Source organism: Carlito syrichta, unplaced genomic scaffold (assembly GCF_000164805.1).
Source record: "Carlito syrichta isolate Samal-C Ts95f unplaced genomic scaffold, Tarsius_syrichta-2.0.1 Scaffold316427, whole genome shotgun sequence".
In the NCBI taxonomy this organism is placed as follows: domain Eukaryota; kingdom Metazoa; phylum Chordata; class Mammalia; order Primates; family Tarsiidae; genus Carlito; species Carlito syrichta.
In genome coordinates this window covers 932,827-953,981 of record NW_007260523.1, presented here as the reverse complement: position 1 = coordinate 953,981, position 21,155 = coordinate 932,827, and the positions used below count along the sequence as shown (strand labels likewise).

Genomic DNA, 21,155 nt, shown 5'->3' with positions numbered 1-21,155 from the left:
TCACACATTAATAACATGTAATTTATCATCCAGTCTATTGTTTGAAGACGATGTGGAAGGATGCACTTGTGATTCCTGAAAACCACTTTTCAACTGACCGATCATATCTCAGTACAGATTCCAATTCTTTGTTTGCTTTTTTGTGCAATTTGAGTGGAAAACGTCAAGGAAACATACTTTTTTTTTTTTTAAGTGTACTGGCCTAAGTTTGCCCTCTGTAACAACCAGCAATCTCTTTATGTCCCCTAAGAGCGGACATCCGAGTGGAAAGGGTTAAGCATCTCTAAGAGCAGAAGTCGCAAGTGGAAATACTATGTGCTATGACAACAGAGGAAGGGGCTCCAACAAACCAGGGTAGTAAGGCAAGGAGGTATCATTGAGAAAAGCCTTTCTGTGAAGTGATATCTCAATTCAGCCCCACAGAATAGATAAGAGCTGGCCAAAAAAAAGTAAGGTTTAGGGAGGAGAAAATGGGGTAAAGTTGTCTAAAGAAAGAGAACAGTTTCTAGCAAGCCAAACAGTGGTGCATTTGAGGGACTAAAAGAAGCCCAGAGGGCTGGAACACAGAGCATGAGTACAGGGGGCCTAAAGAAGTCTGTGTGAGACTCTGCTGGGCACTGTAAAAAACGAAGAAGGAAAAGTCAGAAATACGAAATCCTACACTATTGTCCATTCCTCATTTGCTCAACTACCTTAAGCAGCTATACTGCAATTCCTTTGCACCTGCTGTGGCATCAGCGGAGTAGTGCAAGCAAAACGGAATGTTCTGATGTTGCGTAATAATCAAAGAATATTTTGGCCGAGGACAAAGGCTCATGTCTGTAACCCCAGCACTCTGGGAGGTGGAGGTGAGAAGATTGCCTGAACTACGGGGTTCAGGATTAGCCTGGAACAAGTAGCGAGACCTCGTCTCTATATAAAATTTAAAAATTAGCTGGACTTTGGGAGGCCAAGGTGAGTGAATTGCCTGAACCCGTGGTTTCAAGACCAAACTGGGCAACTTGGCAAGACCTTGTCTCTACAAAAAAACCAAAAATTAGCCGGGTGTGGTAGTGCTTGCCTATAGTTCCAGCTACCTGGAAGGTTGAGGTGGGAGGATCACCGGAGCCCAGCAGGTCAACGCTGGGGTGGCCGTGAGTGTGCCACTGCACTCCAGCCTAGGCGACAAAGTGAGACTCCGACTCAAAAAAAAAAAGATTAGCTGGGTGTGGTGGTACATCCCTGTGTTCCACTACTTGGAAGGCTGAGGCAGAAAGATAGCCTAAGCCCAGTAGGTTGAGGCTGCAGGGGCCATGATTGTGTCACTATATTCCAGCCTGAGCGAGAGTGAGATTCTGACTCAAAAAAAAAAAAAAAAGAATATTTTAATGAGACACAAGCAATACAGATTATTAGTTCAGTTTTGTTCTGCTTTTGTTTTGTTTTGCTTTTTAAACTTATTTTCATGCTCTATACCAGTATCTTTTGAACTAGAAGTTTGTACTGGAGTCAAAGGCTGCACGGCCAGAATCTCTTCATTACAGCCGAGACTAACATCAATGGAAGAAGCGGGGTACTCTACCAGTGAGCCTCAGCCTCCAAGGTAAGTCAGCCCAGACAGTTCTGTGAATGGCCAGTGAAGAGCTAGTACTAAGTTCTTGTGAAAAAGAAACATAAAGAATGGGAACAGAGGCCTATCCAAAGCCACACACACAAAATATCCTATTAAATGTGATGGATTCCAATACACTGAAAGGACTATTTTGAGAAAGACTTTAAAGAATTTCAAAGTGACCACTTTATATCAAGAACCCCAGGACAGCTCCACAAATTAAAAATCAAGTTGTGGTTCTCATCTTATGAAGAAAGTATACTGTGGTGATGATTACATCTTTGAAGTCTGGGTTGAAATCCTAGCTCAACCAATGACTAGTCATGTAACACTGGGACATATAATTTATGTCTGTTTTCTTAGCTGCAACAAGAGAATAATAAGTATAGCTCATCTCATTCGGTTATAAGGATTAATGAGGCAATACATGTCAACTGCTTAGGATAGTACCTGGCCATAAACACTCAACACATGTTAACTATCATTAGTCATCTGGTATGCCTTTTATGAATCTGTAATTGACCTATTTCCCACAAAAATTTGCCTGCTAGGAAAACCATAATCACTGAACTGAACAAAAAAAGAACCCCCCCACCCTTCCAAAGAAAACCCAAAGCTCCTTTTCCCCAGGTCTTTTTGAAGGACGAAACAAGAGCAGATGGAGAAGGCAGACTTACCGGTGGTGCCAGTAGGACAGTTGGTGCATACTACCTCCTGTGTCTTGGGGACAACAGCACAACTTGAGCCTCCAGGACACGGACAGGGCTGACAATCAGAGGAGGTGCCCAAGGTTGAATCTCCATAGTACCCATCATTACACTTCTCACAGTGGGGGCCGGCTGTATTGTCTCTGCAGTTACACACACCTAGTCGGAGAGCACAGGGGAGAACACAGGCAAGTGTATAAATAAATAAGACAATGAGCACTTCCTACCCAACCACTAAAGAGAAGGCAGGCCCAGCAGCTGCCAAAGAGCATCTCACCTGTCTCAGGGTCACAGGTCTCACTGTGTCCATTGCAGGTACAAAGCACACATGGACTGTATGGTCCAAGACCAGAAGTTTCTCTTCTGTAACCCGAGAGGCACAACTCACAAAACTGCCCTCCATATCCCACAGGACAGGTGCAGGACTCTACCCAAGTTGCAGGGACCCCAGGCCCAGGACGAGCGCTCGCCAAAGAAACATCATCCAAATACCCAGCACCTGTGTACGGTGTGAAAAAGAGAATCACAAAACTGGCTTCTGTTTTCCAAAACCTTGTGAAAAGTGAATAACACTAAAAAGTAACCGGACTCAGGATTCCAGAGAAAAAAAGAACCCCCCCATTAGCTTAATTCATCCACTGGAGAAAACAATTAGAAAACAGCATTTAAAACAATCATTTGGTACAGGGTGCTAAAGATCCGGAGTGGTGGAATAGCTAACTTACATTTTTAAACACACATACACCCAGATTTGTCAGATTTTACAGTTCTCCCAATAACCAGTGTGAAAAATAAAAAACACTGGACAATCATTTGGGGCAAGAGTATGAGGGAAAAGAGAGTATGTGGGAAAAGATGAAGTTAAAAGAAGAGCTTATGGGCATTAAGTAGTGTCCTTGTTTCTTTACCACAGAAGCAGACATTGACTATAGAGTTGAAGGGTAAGAAAGAAGAGAAAGTACCTGTCAACAGGCAATACTCAGGTCCTATATTTTTTGCCCTCCACAGAACAGCAAAAAGCAAAAACTTAATATCCAGGGCTACTTCTTACAAGCATGCAATTATTCTAAAGCCGTTATGCCATATGTCACAATGTTTTCCATTTCTATTAGAAAATAGAAGAAACCAGCAGGTTAAGACTGCAGTGGTCGTGAGCGTGCCCCTGAACTCCGGCCTGGGCAACAGAATAAGACTCCAACTCAAAAAAAAAGAAAAGAAAAGAAAAGAAAGGAAACTACCAGCCGTGGTGGCTCATGTCTGTAATCCCAGCACTTTGGGAGGCAGAGGCAAGAAGATTGTCTGAGCCCAGGAGTTCGAGACCAGCCTGGGCAACATGGTGAGACCTCGTCTCTACAATAAATCAAAAAATTTTCCAGGTGTGGTGACGTACACCTGTAGTTCTAGCTACTTGGAAGGCTGAGGCAGAAGGATCTCCTGAGCCCAGCAGGTAGAGGCTGCCGCTGCACTCCAGCCTGGGTGACAAAGTAAGAAAAAAGAAAGAAAACAGAGGAAACCTTGCACTGACTTAGACCAAAGGTTCATCCAATTCAGTACTGCCCGTGGTAGCATGAGCTGGAGCCTTCTATGGGAGAGGTAGGTCCCGATAACATCATCATATTTCCCTTTAATCCCATCCCACTCTAGTCTTTTGCAGTCATATGCTTGAAGTATATTTTTCCCATGTTATGAAATATCACTTGCTGTTTATAAAATTCGCTTAAAAGCTAACTACCTAAGGCTGAAGGATACCTCTTCTATTACTGCCTTGAACTTACTTAACTTTCAGTATGTTTATCATTTTTCTTGCCCGCTTAGATCATGAGATATGGCTTCATTGGTAAATGTGCTTCCAACTCTAAACATTCTTAGTCTTTCCATCCTAAACATACTTTCTTCAATTTTGTTCCTACTTCCAAACTACAGCTCATCTCTTTGCCTTCACTTATAGCCAAACGTCCTAAAAGAATATTCTTTATTTTACTTCTTCTCCCTCAAATTACTTTTTAAAGCACTGTGATCTAAGGTCAGTTTCAAGACTTCTTTAAAACAAAAACTCACCAATGATTCCTTAATCACCTAATCCAAAACCCAGTGGTGCTATCTTCCTAAACCTGTTGTTTCTCTTCCTTATAATTCATTTTTCCCTCCTGAGTTTTAGGGTATGGACCTTTAACTAACTGCATTTCCAGGATTCTATTCTTTTTCCTTTTATTTTCTGTCACATATCCAAGTTTAAAAATTATTGCTGGGCCAGGCACGGTGGCTCATGCCTATAATCCCAGCACTTTGGGAGGCTGAGGTGAGAGGATTGCCTGAGCCTGCAGGTTCAAGACCAGCCTGGGCAAACTGGTGAGACCTTATCTCTACAATAAATAAAAAAAATTAGCTGGGTATGGTGGCACATGTCTGTAGTTTCAGTTACTTGGAAGGTTGAGGTGGCAGAAGGATCACCTGAGCCCAGCAGGTCGAGGCTGTGGTGGCCGGGAGTGTGCCATTGCTCTCCAGACTGGGTGACAGAGTGAGACTCTAACTCAAAAAGAAAAAAAAAAAGTACTGCCCATATGTTAACAACCTAATCTGGATCTCTGGTCCTAACTTCTTCCTAAGCCCCAGATCCATATTTCTAATCACTTATAAGACATTTTCATCTGGATATTCATGCAGGCATCCTAAAAACCAACACATCTAAGCTACTGATGCTGTTCCCAATGCCACAATGTCACCCAAATAGCTGTACCTTGCTGGAGAAGAAAAATTTAAAAATTTTTTTATAAGCCGGGCTCGGTGGCTCAGCCTATAATCCCGCGCCTTTGGGAGGCTGAGGTGAGTGGATTGCCCACGGATTCGAGACCCGCCTGGGCAGGCAAGACCTCATCTCTACAATAAAATCAAAAAATTAGCCAGGCGTGGTAGTGCGGGCCTGTAATTCCAGCTACTTGGAAGGCTGAGGTGGAAGGATCGCCAGAGCCCAGCAGGTCAAGGCTGCGGTGGCCGGGAGCAGCCACTGCACTCCAGTCTGGGCAACAGTGAGACCCCAACTCAAAAAAAAAAAAAAATTTTTATAAAAGAAAAAAAAATTGAAAGGCATATTTTTAAAAGCCTTGTTCACTTAAAATTATAACAAACATTCAGTCAGTAATTCATAATTTTTAAACAATTTAACCAATGGTTTAAATTATAAATTACATAGCAGTAAATAACAAGAAATGAGGATCAGGCACGTGACCCAGGAGAATCAGAATTAGGTTTTTAGAAAATCTATTGATATACAATATAACCTCAATTGACTTATAAATTATAAAACATTATGTATTTTACCAAATTTTCTCCAAGTCCCTAAAAGTAGTTCAAAAAAGTATTTTTTAAATATATAATTCATGTATAATGTGGTAGTTATCGTGTTATAGTATTAGAAGAAATGTTTGCATTAGTATGAATCCTTCTACTCAATCATCTTCTTAAACAACTCTCCTAAATTACATCAAAACTCACTTCTCTCACTATATGTCCCACGGATCTTGATAGAGGTCAAGTTGTTTAGGAGCTTCTGAAATTCAAAAGGGGTAAGAGTGGGCCTCCAAGGATAATCTGTTGCTTCATGGAGCCTGGAAAGAAAGAAAGGGTCACGTGTACCTCTGTACGGATAATTCTGGGTGTTGGGAAAACATTTCTTATTCACTCATGTCACCAAGAACTCAATACTCCCACAGTATAAGCAGAAATGAGACTTTAGTTTGCTAGCACAACTGGAAGAGACAAACAAAGGAAGATTCCCTTTGTTTTCCCTGGAAGATAAAGTCACCAGGATAAATCCGAGGTTTTTCTTTAACTTATACCTGAAGGCCAGATAAGCTTAAAGAAACCACTTTCACAAGGCTGGTCAAGTCCCACTTTACAAGGTGGCCATCTTACCTGAAAACATACTTCAGAGTGGTCTCGCTGGGATAGGAATTGCCCTGAGCGATCAAGGGCACAGATACTCTTAAGCCAGCTCCCTCAAGCACAAGGTCTTCTGCAGAAAGGCGGGTATCTCGCCTGTCCACTCGAAAGGAGAAGGAGAGGTTCTGCCCATAACTCAACACCTGCTTGCCCAAGAACTTTGCTGGAATGCAGACACAATGAGCAAGAATGTGAGAATGAGACTAAGTAGGTATACTCAGCAAGTCAGAATGCTTTCTAGTCTTGCTTACCAGGAGCAATGAAGTACCGAGGAAAGTAGCTATCTGAGATTACAGCAATGTCTTGCCTCTCAGAGGACCACTCGAGAGATGCTTCAGAACCGTCCCTCTGTTCCACATGCCACCCATCCTCATCTGCAGGCAGATAATGAAAATACAAGCACTGCTACACTGCAACCATGCTGAATTCAGGCCCCCTATATACCACAAAAATGTGTGAGACCACACTTTGTAAATAAAGTCATTATGAAAGTTTTTTGAATGAATGGCTCCTACATGGTATAAAAGCTATACCTCTCAAGCTATATTTCACTTTATTGTTATTATATAACATTTGTACTTACTATTCACTATGGTAAGCTCTAAAATCATAAGTATATTTTTACTAAATTAAAAGGTCAAGCAAGAAAAATCATGCATATTAAATACATCACATGTTGCCACCATCAAAAAGCCCTCAAAGAGTCCAGGTGCAGTGGCTCATGCCTGTAATCTCAGCATTTTGGGAGGCAGAAGTAGGAGAGTGGCTTGATCCCAGGAATTCAAGACCAGCCTAGGCAACACAGCGAGATCATGTCTCTACAAAAAAAAGTTTAAAATAGCTGGGCATGGTGGCTTTCACTTGTAATCCCAGCACTTTGGGAAGTCAAGGTAAGAAGACTGCTTAAGCTCAGGAGTTTGAGACTAGCCTGGGCAATATAGCTAGACCTTGTCTCTACAAAAAAATATTTTTAAGTTAGCTGAGCTTGGTAGCGCACACCTGTAGTCCCAGGTACTCAGGAGGCTGAGACAGAAGGATCACTTGAGCCCAAGAGGCTGAGGTTGCAGTGAGCCATGATCATGCCACTGCACTCCAGTCTGTGTTACAGAATGAGATCTAGACACATCTCAAATATATAATGATTTAAAATATATAATGATTTGAAAATATATACATATTGTAAGTATAGTCTCACAGTTCTAGGGAGGAGCAGAGGTCTAAATTACCAATCTGAAAGGTAGAAGAGATAGAATAAACACTGTAGCCAACAGCATTTGTACAGACAGAAGAATGCCCAAAGCAGAAGCAGGGTGTGCAACCCCTAGGGTTAGATGATTCCAGATTAAAAAATCCTGGTTTGCATCTGAAAAAGATTAAAACACAATCTGTTACTGTTTTTTACTTGAAACATGATAACAAAGAAAATACAATGTAGCTACAGAGAGAACACACTACCTCTCACAACTGAAACCTTCCACATTGTCTTTGCAAACACATCTTCCTGTTTCAACATTACATTCATTGATGCTGCCAGAGGGATTACAAGAGCACGTCCTATTTGATGGAAAATGAAATAAAACAAGAGAAGGGAGAAAATAAATTCCATTTCCATTCTTAAAGACAGCCTTTTATTTTACATATTAATAGATTTTATTAAAAGCATACATATAGAACAAAATGGATCCCAGAGTCATTTTTGTATTTGGATTTGGTTTGAGTCTAGGATATCCATCCCATTTAGATACTGGAAACCCTGCTTACTCTCTGAACAAAACAAACCCCTTGTAGGTCCTCATTATAACCAGTCTTAAATCTTGGTGACAATTATTATGGGAAAAATGTTCACACTGCTGCCAATAAGCCACAGATCTATTATTATGAATTGACTAAACATAGATTCTGTCCCCTTCTTCTGGTTTTGAAAACATTTTACCTGCAACCCGCCTCGGTGAGAGAATGGAATCCAGGCTGGCAACGGTCACACTTGTCCCCCATCACTCCTGGCTTGCAGCTGCATCTGCCATAACTATCACACTGTGTGCTCAGAGAACCTACGATTCAAAGAGCTCCCTGTCAATCACAAATCCAGTCAGATATGGAAGTAAAGTCCATGTGTCAAAGAAAGAGAACTGAAACAAAGAACTGAGTTCCATATGTTCTCACTCATAAGGTGAACTTGAACAATTATAATGCTATAAGACAGTGATTGACAGTAGTAGAAAACTGTCAGGGGAGTGGGGGTGGGACTGGCAGTTTAGGGAAACTGCTAGGAGAGGGAGGGGCATACCTCAACAACAAGGGTACCTTCATGATCAGTGTTTATATACCTAACCCTTAATTGTGCCCCACATTTTTATAATAAATAAATAAATTTTTTAAAAAATCAAAGAAAGAGAACTGGTAACAAAACCAATGCCTGAGAGCCAGTATGTAATGCCTAGATGGTCAGAGGATAAAGACAAAATTTCAAATCAAAACTCCCTCAAAATCATACCCTTTTAAGCCATGACACTTTAAGACAAATCTACTCATCAACACTGAAAAACACTTACAAGTCACTCTGCAGCTAATAATACACTGTCACAAAACCAGTCACTTCTCTGTGAGCGAGCATGGCCCCTTAAAGCCCATTCTAGAATTTAAGTACACTCAGGCCTGAATGACAAAAATAAAGGCTAAACTCTTGAAAAAGTAGAATGGACTGGACTAAAAGTGCTGTGCATCTCAGGACATACATGAACACGCTGACAACAGTTCAGTGCTTTAAGGAAATGAGACAAAACAAAATTATTAACAAAGAAGAACTCACAAAACTGTTAACCTTTTCCAGTCAAAGTTCAAATGGTCTCTATGATCCTGTCACTAATTATTTACAAAGTCATTACTCAGGCCACTCCCCACTTTTACATATACCACATAATAATCTTGAAAGTTCAACATAGAAAGAGCAGAGGTGTGCAGGAGAGGTAGACCCTGAACTTCTATGTTACAATAATGTATCACCTCCACATTTAGCATGCAAATGCCTAGGAAACAAAGCTTTGTTTCCTGGGGGTCCAAGGAACTCTTAAAAATGTTGTCTTTCAACCCATCTTCCTGTCACTTACCCACAGGACTACAGTGGCAAGGAGAGCAGGCTTCATTGTTCCCGAGGCGGAAGAAGTTCTCTCGACACCTCTCGCAGTGGGCGCCATCTGTATTGTCCCGGCAGTTGGTACAGTGGCCCCCATGGCCGGTGGAACGGTACAGCTCAGGGTCAAAGTAGCATTCCTGTGATCGCCCACTGCAGTCACAGGCTGTGGGCCAAAACACATGAGTTATGTCAGATCCAGGGACCTTTAAGAATAGCCTTTTAATGCGTCTGTAGTTCTAGCTACTCGGAAGGCTAAGGCAGAAGGATCGCCAGAGTCCAGCAGGTCGAGGCTGCGGTGGCCGGGAGCGGCCACTGCACTCCAGTCTGGGCGACAGAGTGAGACTCCAACTCAAAAAAAAAAGAATACCCTTTTAAAAGACTGAAAAAACAAACTACAATTTCCCATATCTCTGCGACAGATAGATGGTGGTAGACTATGAATGACGACCACATGGGCTGTTCACTAAAAACAAAAACAACAGTATGCTAGAAAAAGTTTATATGGTCAGATGATCAGTTTACTAAGAAATGCTCATCCTTCTAAAAAGTAGCACCACCATAAAATATAAGGAACTTCTGTACTTAGAAAAGAATCTGCCTCCAGGTAGTTGTTCGTATACAAGCAAAAGTCAAGTCAAATTACAATTTTCCTGAATCTATCTCCTTCATTATTCTAGTATCAACTCCAAGAACAAGATGTTATTTTATATGCAGGCTTCAATTTACCTTAACATTTTAGGCCTCAGTTGATACAAACACATGAAGACACTAACTTTCAAAGTGCTAGATTATGTGCATATCCAGCCTGGGCTAACCTGAGATACATGGGTTAAAATTAGTGCCTCTGTAGATGGAAGCGGAATCAAAGGGAAATCTAGATCCTCCAGATACATCATCTTCTGGGGAGACTCAACTCCAACTGGGTCATCTGCTAAGAAACCATACTCCCTAATGGGCACAACCATTTTTAAGAACAACTATCTGTAGTCACAGAAATCCTTTACTGTATTTGTATTAAGATAAATTTTTCAGAATTATTGATTCGTCCCCAAAATATAGACAGTATCTTGAGCACTAAATAGAAATAAAGTATTGTTTCAGATAGAGCAGTACATTGCTTTAAAAAAAAAATTGAATATACACATTTCCTTTTTTGTTGTTCTCCTTTATGATCAGTTCTTTTATAGTACACTATAATTGAAAACATTTTTAAAGACGTGACTCATTGCTGACAAAAGTTAGGAGTTTTATTAGTTTTATAGCGCTAATTTTCTTCCTCATTAGCTATTTCTCTTCCCTCCAGTTGTCCTAGATTACCCCCATCCAACTAGCCCAGCCCACCTGAACAGTCTGATGCTAGGACACTGTGAAACAAAACAATTCCTCTGTCCACACTGTCCCAACCCACAGCTAAGGCAGGTACTATGGCTTTACCTTGAGAAGCAAGCTATAATTTCTCTCCCCTAGCCCCAGCATCCTGACAATATAGCACTGTCACAATATCCAGAAACTTCACTCTTTGAGGCATCGTAATCAAGGATCAAGGAGGAAAGTAAACTTAGTTCTTCATTCAAGTACATTTGCCTCAGTACTCAGTGCATTTGTTAGTGATAAGCTGGCAATGTTTTGGTTTTTTTTAGTAATTTCTTGGATAGACTCAGAACATCAAGTAGAATACTTTTCAAGCATATGTGTCATTTATCTAGATGACACATTTTAGGAGTATTTCATTTTTTCTATTTTTTCTATTTCCCTTTATCGTATAGCTTCCAACGTTGCATATTACAGTTCAGTAATAGAATTTTAAAAACTCAAGTTAAGTACTTATGATTGCTAGAGGAGACTGTAAATTGTAAAATTTATAAATTTTATTTTCAAATCTGGGATTTGCTGAGGAAAAGAAAAGATGAATAAGAAAATCTGTACAGGTGTGGTGGATCGTGCCTGTAATCCCAGCATTTTGGGAGTTCAAGACCAGCCTAGGCAACATAATAAGACCTCATCTCTACAAAAAAAATCAAGGATTAACCAGACATGATACCACATGGTCCCAGTTACTCGGGAGGCTGAGGTGGAAGGACCATCTGAGCCCAGGAGGTTGAAGTTGTAGTGAGCCATGATCATGCCATTGCACTCCAGCCTGAGTGACAAGAGTGAGATCTCTGAGTCATTAACCAAAAAAAAAAAAAAAGAGGGGGGGTAGATAATTGCTCTAGGCAGCTCAATGGAAATAGTCATGGTTCAAGATATCAGTCCCTTCTCAAGATTTCTGCCAATAATTTCTGCAAGTTCTAAGTATCTTCTTTCTTATTCTCTTTGTTCTCAATATGATAAAGAATATCTGTAAGAACATAAGAAAATTATAGTTACTTTAAAAGTTTGTTACTGTTAAGTCTATGGCAAATCATGATTTCATGTCTCCTCTTGCCTGAGATTTCTATCTGTTTCAGAGTAAACTATGACATTATGAAGGGATAAACAATGTCTTACCTCTTTCATTTAACCCTTTTCTTTTCTTTTTTCTAAGATGTGGGGTACAATTCAGGGTTAGGTATACAAATGGTCATTGTGTAGGTAAAGTTTGCACCTCACTTTGGTCTTCACTTCACTTGGTTTGAGATCAGGTATCCTTATTGACGAGGTGTGCTGCCCCTCCCTCCCCTGGCAGTATTCCACTACTGCCAATCCCTTTCATATAGTATTATGATAATTGTTCAGGGTTCGCTTATGCGTGAGAGCATGTGGTACTCAGTTTTTTGTTTCTGTGATAGAACACTCAGTATTATAGACTCTAAGTCCATCCAAGTTGCTGTGAAGTTCATAATTTTGTCCTTCTTATGGATGCATAATATTCTGTTGTGTAAAAGCACATTTTTTTATCCAGTCTTCTTTCAATGGGCAGCATGGTTGGTTCCATATTTTTGCTATTGTGAATAATGCTGCAATAAACATGTGTGTGCAGGTATCCTTTTTATAGAGTGATTTGAGTTCCTCCGGGTGTATTCCCAGAAGGGGAATTGCAGGGTCTCATGGAAGGTCTACTTTTAGATCTTTTAGGAATCATCAAAATGTTTTCCACCAAGTTTGTACTAGTTTACACTCCCACCAACAGTGTAGAAGTGTTCCCTTTTCCCTGTTCATTTTACCCTTTTCTAGGAATTCTAAGACCTACTCTTCCTCCCAAAGCCTCCCACCTCTCCATGGGAGTAGTGGGAAAATTCTCCCTACTGTACTCTTTAGTGAGATAAAGGAAAAATAATTTTGAGAAATAATCTTTTGAATGGCAGTCGCAGCCTAGAATTCAGTGTACCTAATATGTGTTAATCATGACTTTGGCTGCCTGAATAAATAAGCATTGGTCGGAAGAAGAATTAAAGGACAACAAAGAAAAGACTAGAGAAACCATATTTTAGAGTAGGCTACCCTGACCCGAGTATTTGGACCTGAGCAAATTTTCAAACCCTGTAGATGCCGTCCCCATGCTGGCATGTGTGTTCATGAAATAAACACAACACCAGCTACCCTCATCTATGATTTTCCTGACACACATGCAGTTCACTGTTCTACTCTGTCAAACTATGGAAAAAGCACAGCCTTTAGAAATTTTCCTTCCAAGGAAGCAAAAAAGGAAGTCATCCATTCCTTCCTTCAGCCTCAGAGTCTCCAAGACAACTAACAGATGGATACCGAGGGGTACTCACGTAGGCATTCGTTGGCACTTTCTGCAGTTGCCCTCCTCCATGGCCGGTTGTTGAAGAAAGGAAGACACTTCTCACAGTCTACTCCATATGTGTTGTGTTTGCAATTACACACCAGCTTGTTGAATTCATTCTTCATACACTCGCTAGCATGTCCGTTACATTTACACCTGGGGAGAGAAGAGACACTCCAAAGAATGAAACTGCTGCAGCATCCCAGAAATGCATGCAGAAAAAGTATGTATGCAGAGAATTACAAACAACCTAGGAATGCTTTTGAATTTTACCATTCAAAAACATAAAGTGAGGTACTGGGCAAGATTAAGTAATGGCTACTTGAACGCTCAGGGATGAAGGAAAAATAAAAAACCAAAAAACAGCTTTATTTAGCAGGGAATGGGACATGAGATGAGAACAGGGAATGAGAAGAAAGTCCCTAACAATCTCTGGGATTCCTGTTGGATCAATTCTTAAAGTTACACTTGTGTGTCAAGAGGCAGCCAAATGTAGTGGTTCAGAAGATCATGGACTCTGAGGTTAGACTGCCTGGGTTTGAAATCACGGGTACAGCATAAGTCAATAAATGTCAGCAACTATTTGCTATAATGATGTTAAAGTATTCTGATCTAAAGATAGGGAGACACATTAGACACCTCACCACCATATGGATATCCAGTAGTTAGACTGATACTCCCTAAGGTTGTCTGGGGCAAGAAATCTCTGAAGGCTACCTTAGACTAAAGTATAATCATAAACTAGAGACTCATGCAAACACCCATGAACACTAATGTTCATTGTGGAGCAGCAGCGCTTCTGTCACTTGCTTCCTTAAAGACAGCAATCAGTTCCACAACTTCAACTACTATTAAATGATAGAAACACTTCGGAAGCATCTAGTGTGGCAGGATGTGTCTCATACTTAGATCTCCAGCTTTCATCTTTCTCCCAAATTCCTATTCTTGACTGATACACAAACTCATATGGCCCCATGACCTAAATTTTACATGTCTACAAACTAAGCTCATCAACCCCCCCAAATTAACTCACCTTCTTCATTTATTTTGTTAATGGACCACCAGTCTCCTGATCACTAAACCTTAACATCACCTTTGACTAAAGTCCTAGTAATCCCTTCACGATAAAATGCATCCATATGTTCCTTTCCCTTTTGTTGTCACCAGCCTAATGCCAGGTATTCGTTGCCTAACACAGCATACTAACAGGAATAGAAATTATCCCAACTGTACTCTACTTTCACCCTGCTTGCATATTTATCTTCCTAACCCACAGTTTTCATGTCACAGCCCTACTCCAAACATTCTAACTGGTTTTTCTTTTTTCTTTTTTTTTTTTTTGAGTTGGAGTCTCACTCTGTTGCCCAGACCGGAGTGTAGTGGCATGCTCCCGGCCACCGCAGCCTCGACCTGCTGGGCTCCAGCGATCCTTCCACCTCAGCCTTCCAAGTAGCTGGAACTACAGGCGTGCGCTACCACACTCAGCTAATGTTTTGTTTTATGAAGAGATGAGGTCTCGCCAAGTTGCCCAGGCAGGTCTCGAACCCGTGGGCTCAGGTAATCCCCTCACCTTGACCTCCCAAGGCGCAGGATTACAGGCTGAGCCACCGAGCCTGACTGCTTTTTTCATTGGGTACATTTCCCATCAACTTTCACTGAGCATCAATCCCATACCAGGAACAATGTATGCAAAGTAATTTTTCTGCTCTTGAGATCTCATCATCTCATACAGGGGAGGTGAGTTCAAGATTCTTAGCTTGCTGTCTAAGGTCTCTGGCTACCAAACTATCTTTCTGATTTAAAATTCCTCAAATTCATATGAGAGATTTTCCTTAAGTCAAATGGGCTTATGCTCTCCCATCTTTAAGTGTCTACTCATTATATGCCTAAATGTCTTCTAGCACCCAACCCAGGCATCCTCCTTCCTTATCCAAATCCCACCTACTCTTCAAGATTCAGCTCAGTTACCATCTGCTTCCCTAGCTGGACAGTTCCAGATCATTCTTGATATGTGGCATCTTTTCTTTTTTAAAGATATGAGGTGCAATTCAGGATTAGGTATACAAGTGATCATCATACAGGTAAAGTATTGGCCTACCTCTGGTCCCCACTTTAATTGGCTCGAGAGTACCCTTATTGATGCTGTGCCTACTCCCCTCCACCCACCCACCCTGGCAGTATCCGCTACTGCCAATCCCTTTCTTAATAGTATTATGGTAATATGTGGCATTTTTTCTACTGTTGCACGATCTCTGTGTTTAAAACATGTGACTCCTAGTCTTTAAATATTCACATATTCATGCATTGCCTATCCTATTTATTTGAAAGATCTGAGAAGGTCAGAACTTCTCAGTAGGAAAATGTCAGTCTTACCCTTTCTCAGTAGTTTTACAGTACCACTGTACTTAGTCAATAAGACTTCACTAAGTATGTTGACTGGACATAGTTTTGGAAAGCCTAATTACTTAGTTTTTAGAACAATAAAAAGATCTGACAAGAAAAACATCCTAGGTTGCTGTCTTTCCAGATACATGTTATCACACGCTAAAGACTGGTGCTCCTACTCTTGGTGAAGAAAAAGTCTTAACAATGGTATTAACATAGTTGCAAACAAGTAGATTCACTTCTATACCAAAGCTCCAATCACTTTCATGACTCTCTGAATAGTTTACTTACCGGCCACCCACAGCAAAATCAGAGATTGCATAATAATAAGACTTGAGAACTTTGGGGTCGTTAAACACTTCATCTCCAAAAGTGTTCAGGCGATTGAGAGTTACTCTGATGTCAGTAGCAGTTACCCATTCCTGTCAGGAAGCAAAAACAAACACAGAAACATAAAATAGAAGCAGAAGAACTGAAGGTGAGAGAAATAAATGCAACAACATGTTCTAAATGATTAATTTATCACTTAACTCGTGTCCTCTTCCAGCACTAAATCTGTTCTAACATTCAATATTCTCTCTGATTTCCTAGTATTTTTCTCCTCCTCATCTTCCCTTCTTTGACCTAAGTTACTAGCTATAACTCAGAGTCTCAAAAAGCAAAACAAAGATAATACTAAGTTTTGTTCACAAGGCTGTTGAGAGGCCTAACTGAAATATACAAATGTACCTAGCATACATTACTTACTCAATTCACATGTCCTTTCTCTCCATCCTGTACCCACAACTTAAGTCCAGTCAGAGAAACCAGATCAGAGTTGGCAGAGCTCACACTTATATTAGGGCACTGGCCTGAACCAATCTGATGTCGTCTGTGCTAGTCTTGACCCTTTCCATGATATCACTTTCTCTATGAAGCCTTCCCTGGCCACTCTAACTAAAATTGCTACCCCTCGCCAACTCCCTACTTCCCTTTCCCACTTTTTAAATATTGTTTCTTTCCACACACGCTCCACTCCCACCACTGCACTCTAAGTGCCAAAAAGTCAGGAAATTTTTGTCTGTTTTGTAGTTTCCCTAGTATTTAGCACACATTAAGTGTGCAAATTATATTTGCTGAGTGAATGAATGAATTTGAAGAAACCACAACTAACCATGTTGGTAGGTGTACCATAATGGCAGATTACAAGAATTGCAGTTATACAGTTCTCCATAGGTTTTATGAGATCTAAGCCCTTACAGTAAGTGCCCTTTCACAGAGCTATTTTTAGTCAAATGTTTACATGTGTAGACTGCTATACTAAATGACCCTAGTGAATCATGTCTGCCAGAGTCCACACCCTTTCCACGCTGACTTCAGGCTTGAGTGTGTGACTGGTTTTGGCTGAGGGGACATCAGCAAATGTGACACAAGCAGAGGCTTGGTTAATCCTTGTGCACAGGGACTTGCCCTCCCGGACCACTTCAGCCATTGTGTGAGGAAGCCTGATACGGCCTCCTGAGGTTGGAGGACCATAGGGAGAGAGGCTCAGGCCCAGGCTGGCCTGCCAGGGAAGTGAGCCCAGGCTAACACCAAATCATGAGAAATGGTTTTAGGGTGCCATATTACATATAACCACTCAAAGATACCATTTCCGTTTTAAGTCTCCCCTGGGACTGCACATCAGAATCACCTTCAGAGACATAATAAGCAAATGCAGAAGTGCAGACGTCTATGTTTTCAGAAGGCTCCCTGTGAGACGAGGACCACACCCTGATTGGGAACCCTGCCCTAAGCCATGCCAAACACCTGGTAGAGAGAACACCATGGAGAGCTCATAAAAGCGCATCTCCACGAAGCCTTCAAGTATAATTAAAGGAGAAGAGACGATGATTTCACCGTATCCAAACTTGGAACTCCAATAACAACTCCCACTCACAGCCACAACGGTAAGAATCTTTCAGTTGTCTGTAATGCAGAGAGTCAGACATATCTGTGTTTAGTGCTTATTAATCTTTCACAGACTTCATCTTTATCATTGTTCTCCTTGAAAAAGAGCTTCTCAAAGGTTGAAGCTGAGCCATTTTTCTTCATAATGAGATCTTAAAAGGAGCACACCCTGCAGCTACACTTTGGAACCCCAGTTCTGCCACTTAAAACTGATTTGGGGCAAGTTAATTATTTCTATTGTTCCTCATCTATAAAATGGAAATAATAAAGTATTCACCTTGAAAGTTACTGTAAGGTTTAAATGGGCGAATATATGCGAAGGGTTCAAAACAATACCTATCACATTACAGCATACTATAATAAGGGCTATAATAAATGCTAATTACTATTATTATAAATCAACACATGCTTAGTAATATGCATATATAGTGAAACTGGGAAGGACTCCTTCCCCACCTGGGAGATTGAGCTTGTAGAGCGAGGCACAGAGAACTAAGAAGAGAGAGGGAGAGAGGCAGGCATCCTCTCTTCTCACTGCCAGGTCAGCTAAAAGTCAAATCAGCTCAACCTCCGTGGCAACTGAATACCAGAGTCAGAGCTCTTCCATCCAGAGGTACATCATAAATGTTACTGCAAAGTAAAACAACTGGCCAAGTCTATACAAATGTCCACAGCACTTTTACCACATGTAGTCTCATTCGTTTCTACAGCATAAATAGCAGCAAACATGAGAATCCCGACAGCCAGGGAAACTGCTTGCAACAGGCTGTCCAGGTATACAGTTAACAAAGTTTCCAGAAAGTCACAGTCAGTTTTCTATCACTGTTCTTTGCTACTGACTACACTGTAGCCTCTCCAGACAGGAAAAGGCAATAATCTGATGTAGGAAGATACAAAGCTGGTAAATATTTGCTAGTTGATCAACTCAAAGAGTATTTGTAGGTCACTTCTCCCCATGGGCATTCAGTCTTCTGCTTTTTCATCTATCAAAATTTGCTATTTTTTTCACCATTTATTTTGAATATGCAAGAAACACTTTTCTGAAAGGCCGTGGCAAACACACTCATTACTCCCCATAACCACTGAGTTTGCCAAGTGCTTTCAAATTCATGCTCTCCCAGTAACATCAGGAAATACAATGAAAGGGAAGAACTGAATTCACAGAGAAAAATACAGTCTCATCTTCTGCCATAGCCCCAAACCATACAACCAAATTAGAAAAATAACCCTTGAACATAATAATAAATTCCAGAGAGAAATATAGAGAGTAGAAAGTCCAGAAAAAATGGGTGATTTCCTATTTAGAAATCACAACAACTTTTCATAAAATAAAAAGCATTGAAAACCCATATCAGTATTTCTTGTCTGTCAATTGATATAGGTTGTCCCCATTCATATGTTGATATCAGCTACATGACAGCAGCGTCTTCAATTCAGTATTAATATGCTGAGTAGGGCATGAGACACATCAATTTTTCCATAATCATTCAACCAGACACAACATATGAAAGGCTCAAAGAAATCTAAGCAATACAGAAAAATTCCATATCATGGTGCATAAAGAATATGCATATATACAGTTCATGAGAAAAAAAGAAATTTTTAATTATTTCTATTGTTAAACAGGAAAAGGTTTCTATCATGATGCTTAAGCTCAATTCCACCACAAGAGCATGGGAACCCAAATTAATATCCCACCACTAACACCTGTCCTTTCAGGTGAAGAGTTTTCATAATGATCTGCAACAGTGTCAGACAAACCCAATCGAAACTCTCTTGTGTAATCATGAAGGAAGGTGGTACTCTTAAATACTTTAAATTTTACTTGTTTTCCCCTTGCTCATTTTTTTAAAAATTCTTTTTATTTTGTCAAATGAAGAGGTAAGAAAAGATTCAAGAAAATGAGTAGATTAGGTCAAACATCCTCTTCAAAAGGTCAAAAGCAAATATTTCCACCTCAAGTATGAGACTAAAGCTAAAACTGTTCAACTTTTTTTTTAAATCGTCACGTTTACAACCCAGGATACATTCACAAATGTGTCAGAACATAAGAATAGAACACACATCAACCAGGAAGTAAGCACAAAACTACTCTCCTCTACCTATTAATAGATGCAGGAAAGCAGATTAAAATCCAGTTGTGTTGCTAATGCAGATTCTGCTCCGACCCCTATCTCAGAAGTGGACCCCTTATCACTGCTACAGTGATCTTCCTGCACCTAGTATGTGGCAGAACTAATTGACTCCAGGCCAGCCTGCGGGCACCTACCTGCAGCACAGGGCTATTGTCAAAATTGTAGGCACTGGGCCTTCCTTCGAGGGTTGAAAAGGCCACATTGCCCCCGGTGAGGGGAGAGATGTCACTGAACTCATCAGTACACAAGGCCTGCTGCTCATCCCCTCCAGTCCTGATGAAGCCTCGGTTTGCTTTTGAGTAGGTGTTCTGGCAGGAGCCGCTGTAGTACTGGTAGGGAATCCAGGGCCCATCTTCCCGCGTGCGCTTGTAAATGGCGAAACTCTCTGGGCGACTGGTGTGGAACTTGAGGCGCACATAGGTAATATCAAAAGCTTTTCCTGTGAGGCAAACACATCAAAGGTCCTAAGTCATATGTATGAGGCAAGGAAATCCCTTCTGTTCCCAGCATGTTTGGAATTTGACTAAGAGGATCAAATTACCCTGTGCACATAAGATTTCTAAGAAGACTACCGAGCACACAACATACTGGTTGTGTCCAACAGGCTATTCTAAAGTTGGAAACAGTGCACATTTTCCCACAAAATGACAAATTACAGTTGGGGATATAAGTTGGCTTGTAAAGGACTGTTCTTGACACACACTATTGAAAGTTTGTTTGCAAGGAAAACGAGTAGTATATATTAGCAGTGTACTAATACTATTAAACAAACAAAAGAAAGATTGAATATAAAGCACTTTTATTCTTCATCTGGGTGCTTCAGCAAAAGCTTCATTAAAAGACACAAAAGCTAATATATGCTAACTTTTTAAAGGGGTCTTCTGGATATTTTCAAGACTTAAGAACTCATTCTTTATTCACTGTCATGTTACTCTTGATGCCAGAAGAATATCATCAGCCTATTCTACTTATCTACCAAGTTAAGTACAGAAATTTGAGAGAGGGAGGAGAACAGTGTTTGAGAGCTGGAGAAGAGAGTGGAATAGGAAAGAAAAAATTTTCCTTCAGTATCTGAGAACAAGATGAGGAAAAAAGAGAAAAGGAGAAAGGAGTTTTAAAGAGTTGTGTTTGAATATACTCAAAAGAGAATATATGAGAAATGAGCTCTGAGCAGGGAGGAATCAATGGCTGTCATCCCTTAGGGGAAGAGTCACTGGGTCAGACAATTCCCTGCAATAATCAGGATATGGTCCTACAGCAGAAATGGCTTGGTTGCTAGCCAGGTATCTTCAGGTGGGTAAAAGAAGTAATGTGTACCTGGTTTTAACCACCATTCACTTATGTATCAGGTCTTTCTATCCTTGACAGTATCTATACTTTGCTACTTCTATGTTACAGTAGAGATCCCAACTTGGTCAACAAGTATTTGTCGGTCACGACCTCATGCTTCCCTTATCCTATACCTGTTGGGGGACAGGATGTGTTAGACCTAAGGGGTCCTGCACTCAAGAAGCTCACCGTTTTTCCCCCCAGGTAAATTAACTCCTCAGGAAGAACCATTCTATCTTCTATAAAACCCACAGAACAGGAAGTCCTGCCCTCTCAGAAGTGTGGAGGAGAGACT

General features: G+C 40.7%; 1 protein-coding gene across 1 annotated transcript in view; it reads right to left on the bottom strand.

The window, feature by feature from the left end:
• The window catches only part of LAMC1 (laminin subunit gamma 1), a 133,497-nt gene that overhangs the window by 26,224 nt on the left and 86,118 nt on the right, over nucleotides 1-21,155 (bottom strand). The window contains exons 4-15 of the mRNA XM_008074436.2: nucleotides 19,666-19,970; nucleotides 15,759-15,889; nucleotides 13,072-13,238; nucleotides 9,345-9,533; nucleotides 8,171-8,288; nucleotides 7,693-7,791; nucleotides 7,464-7,600; nucleotides 6,489-6,611; nucleotides 6,211-6,400; nucleotides 5,791-5,903; nucleotides 2,576-2,797; nucleotides 2,269-2,457 (exon numbers count right to left, since the gene is read on the bottom strand). Coding sequence (XP_008072627.2) covers nucleotides 2,269-2,457; nucleotides 2,576-2,797; nucleotides 5,791-5,903; nucleotides 6,211-6,400; nucleotides 6,489-6,611; nucleotides 7,464-7,600; nucleotides 7,693-7,791; nucleotides 8,171-8,288; nucleotides 9,345-9,533; nucleotides 13,072-13,238; nucleotides 15,759-15,889; nucleotides 19,666-19,970 — 1,983 coding nt within the window. The remainder of the gene's footprint in view (nucleotides 1-2,268; nucleotides 2,458-2,575; nucleotides 2,798-5,790; nucleotides 5,904-6,210; nucleotides 6,401-6,488; nucleotides 6,612-7,463; nucleotides 7,601-7,692; nucleotides 7,792-8,170; nucleotides 8,289-9,344; nucleotides 9,534-13,071; nucleotides 13,239-15,758; nucleotides 15,890-19,665; nucleotides 19,971-21,155) is intronic.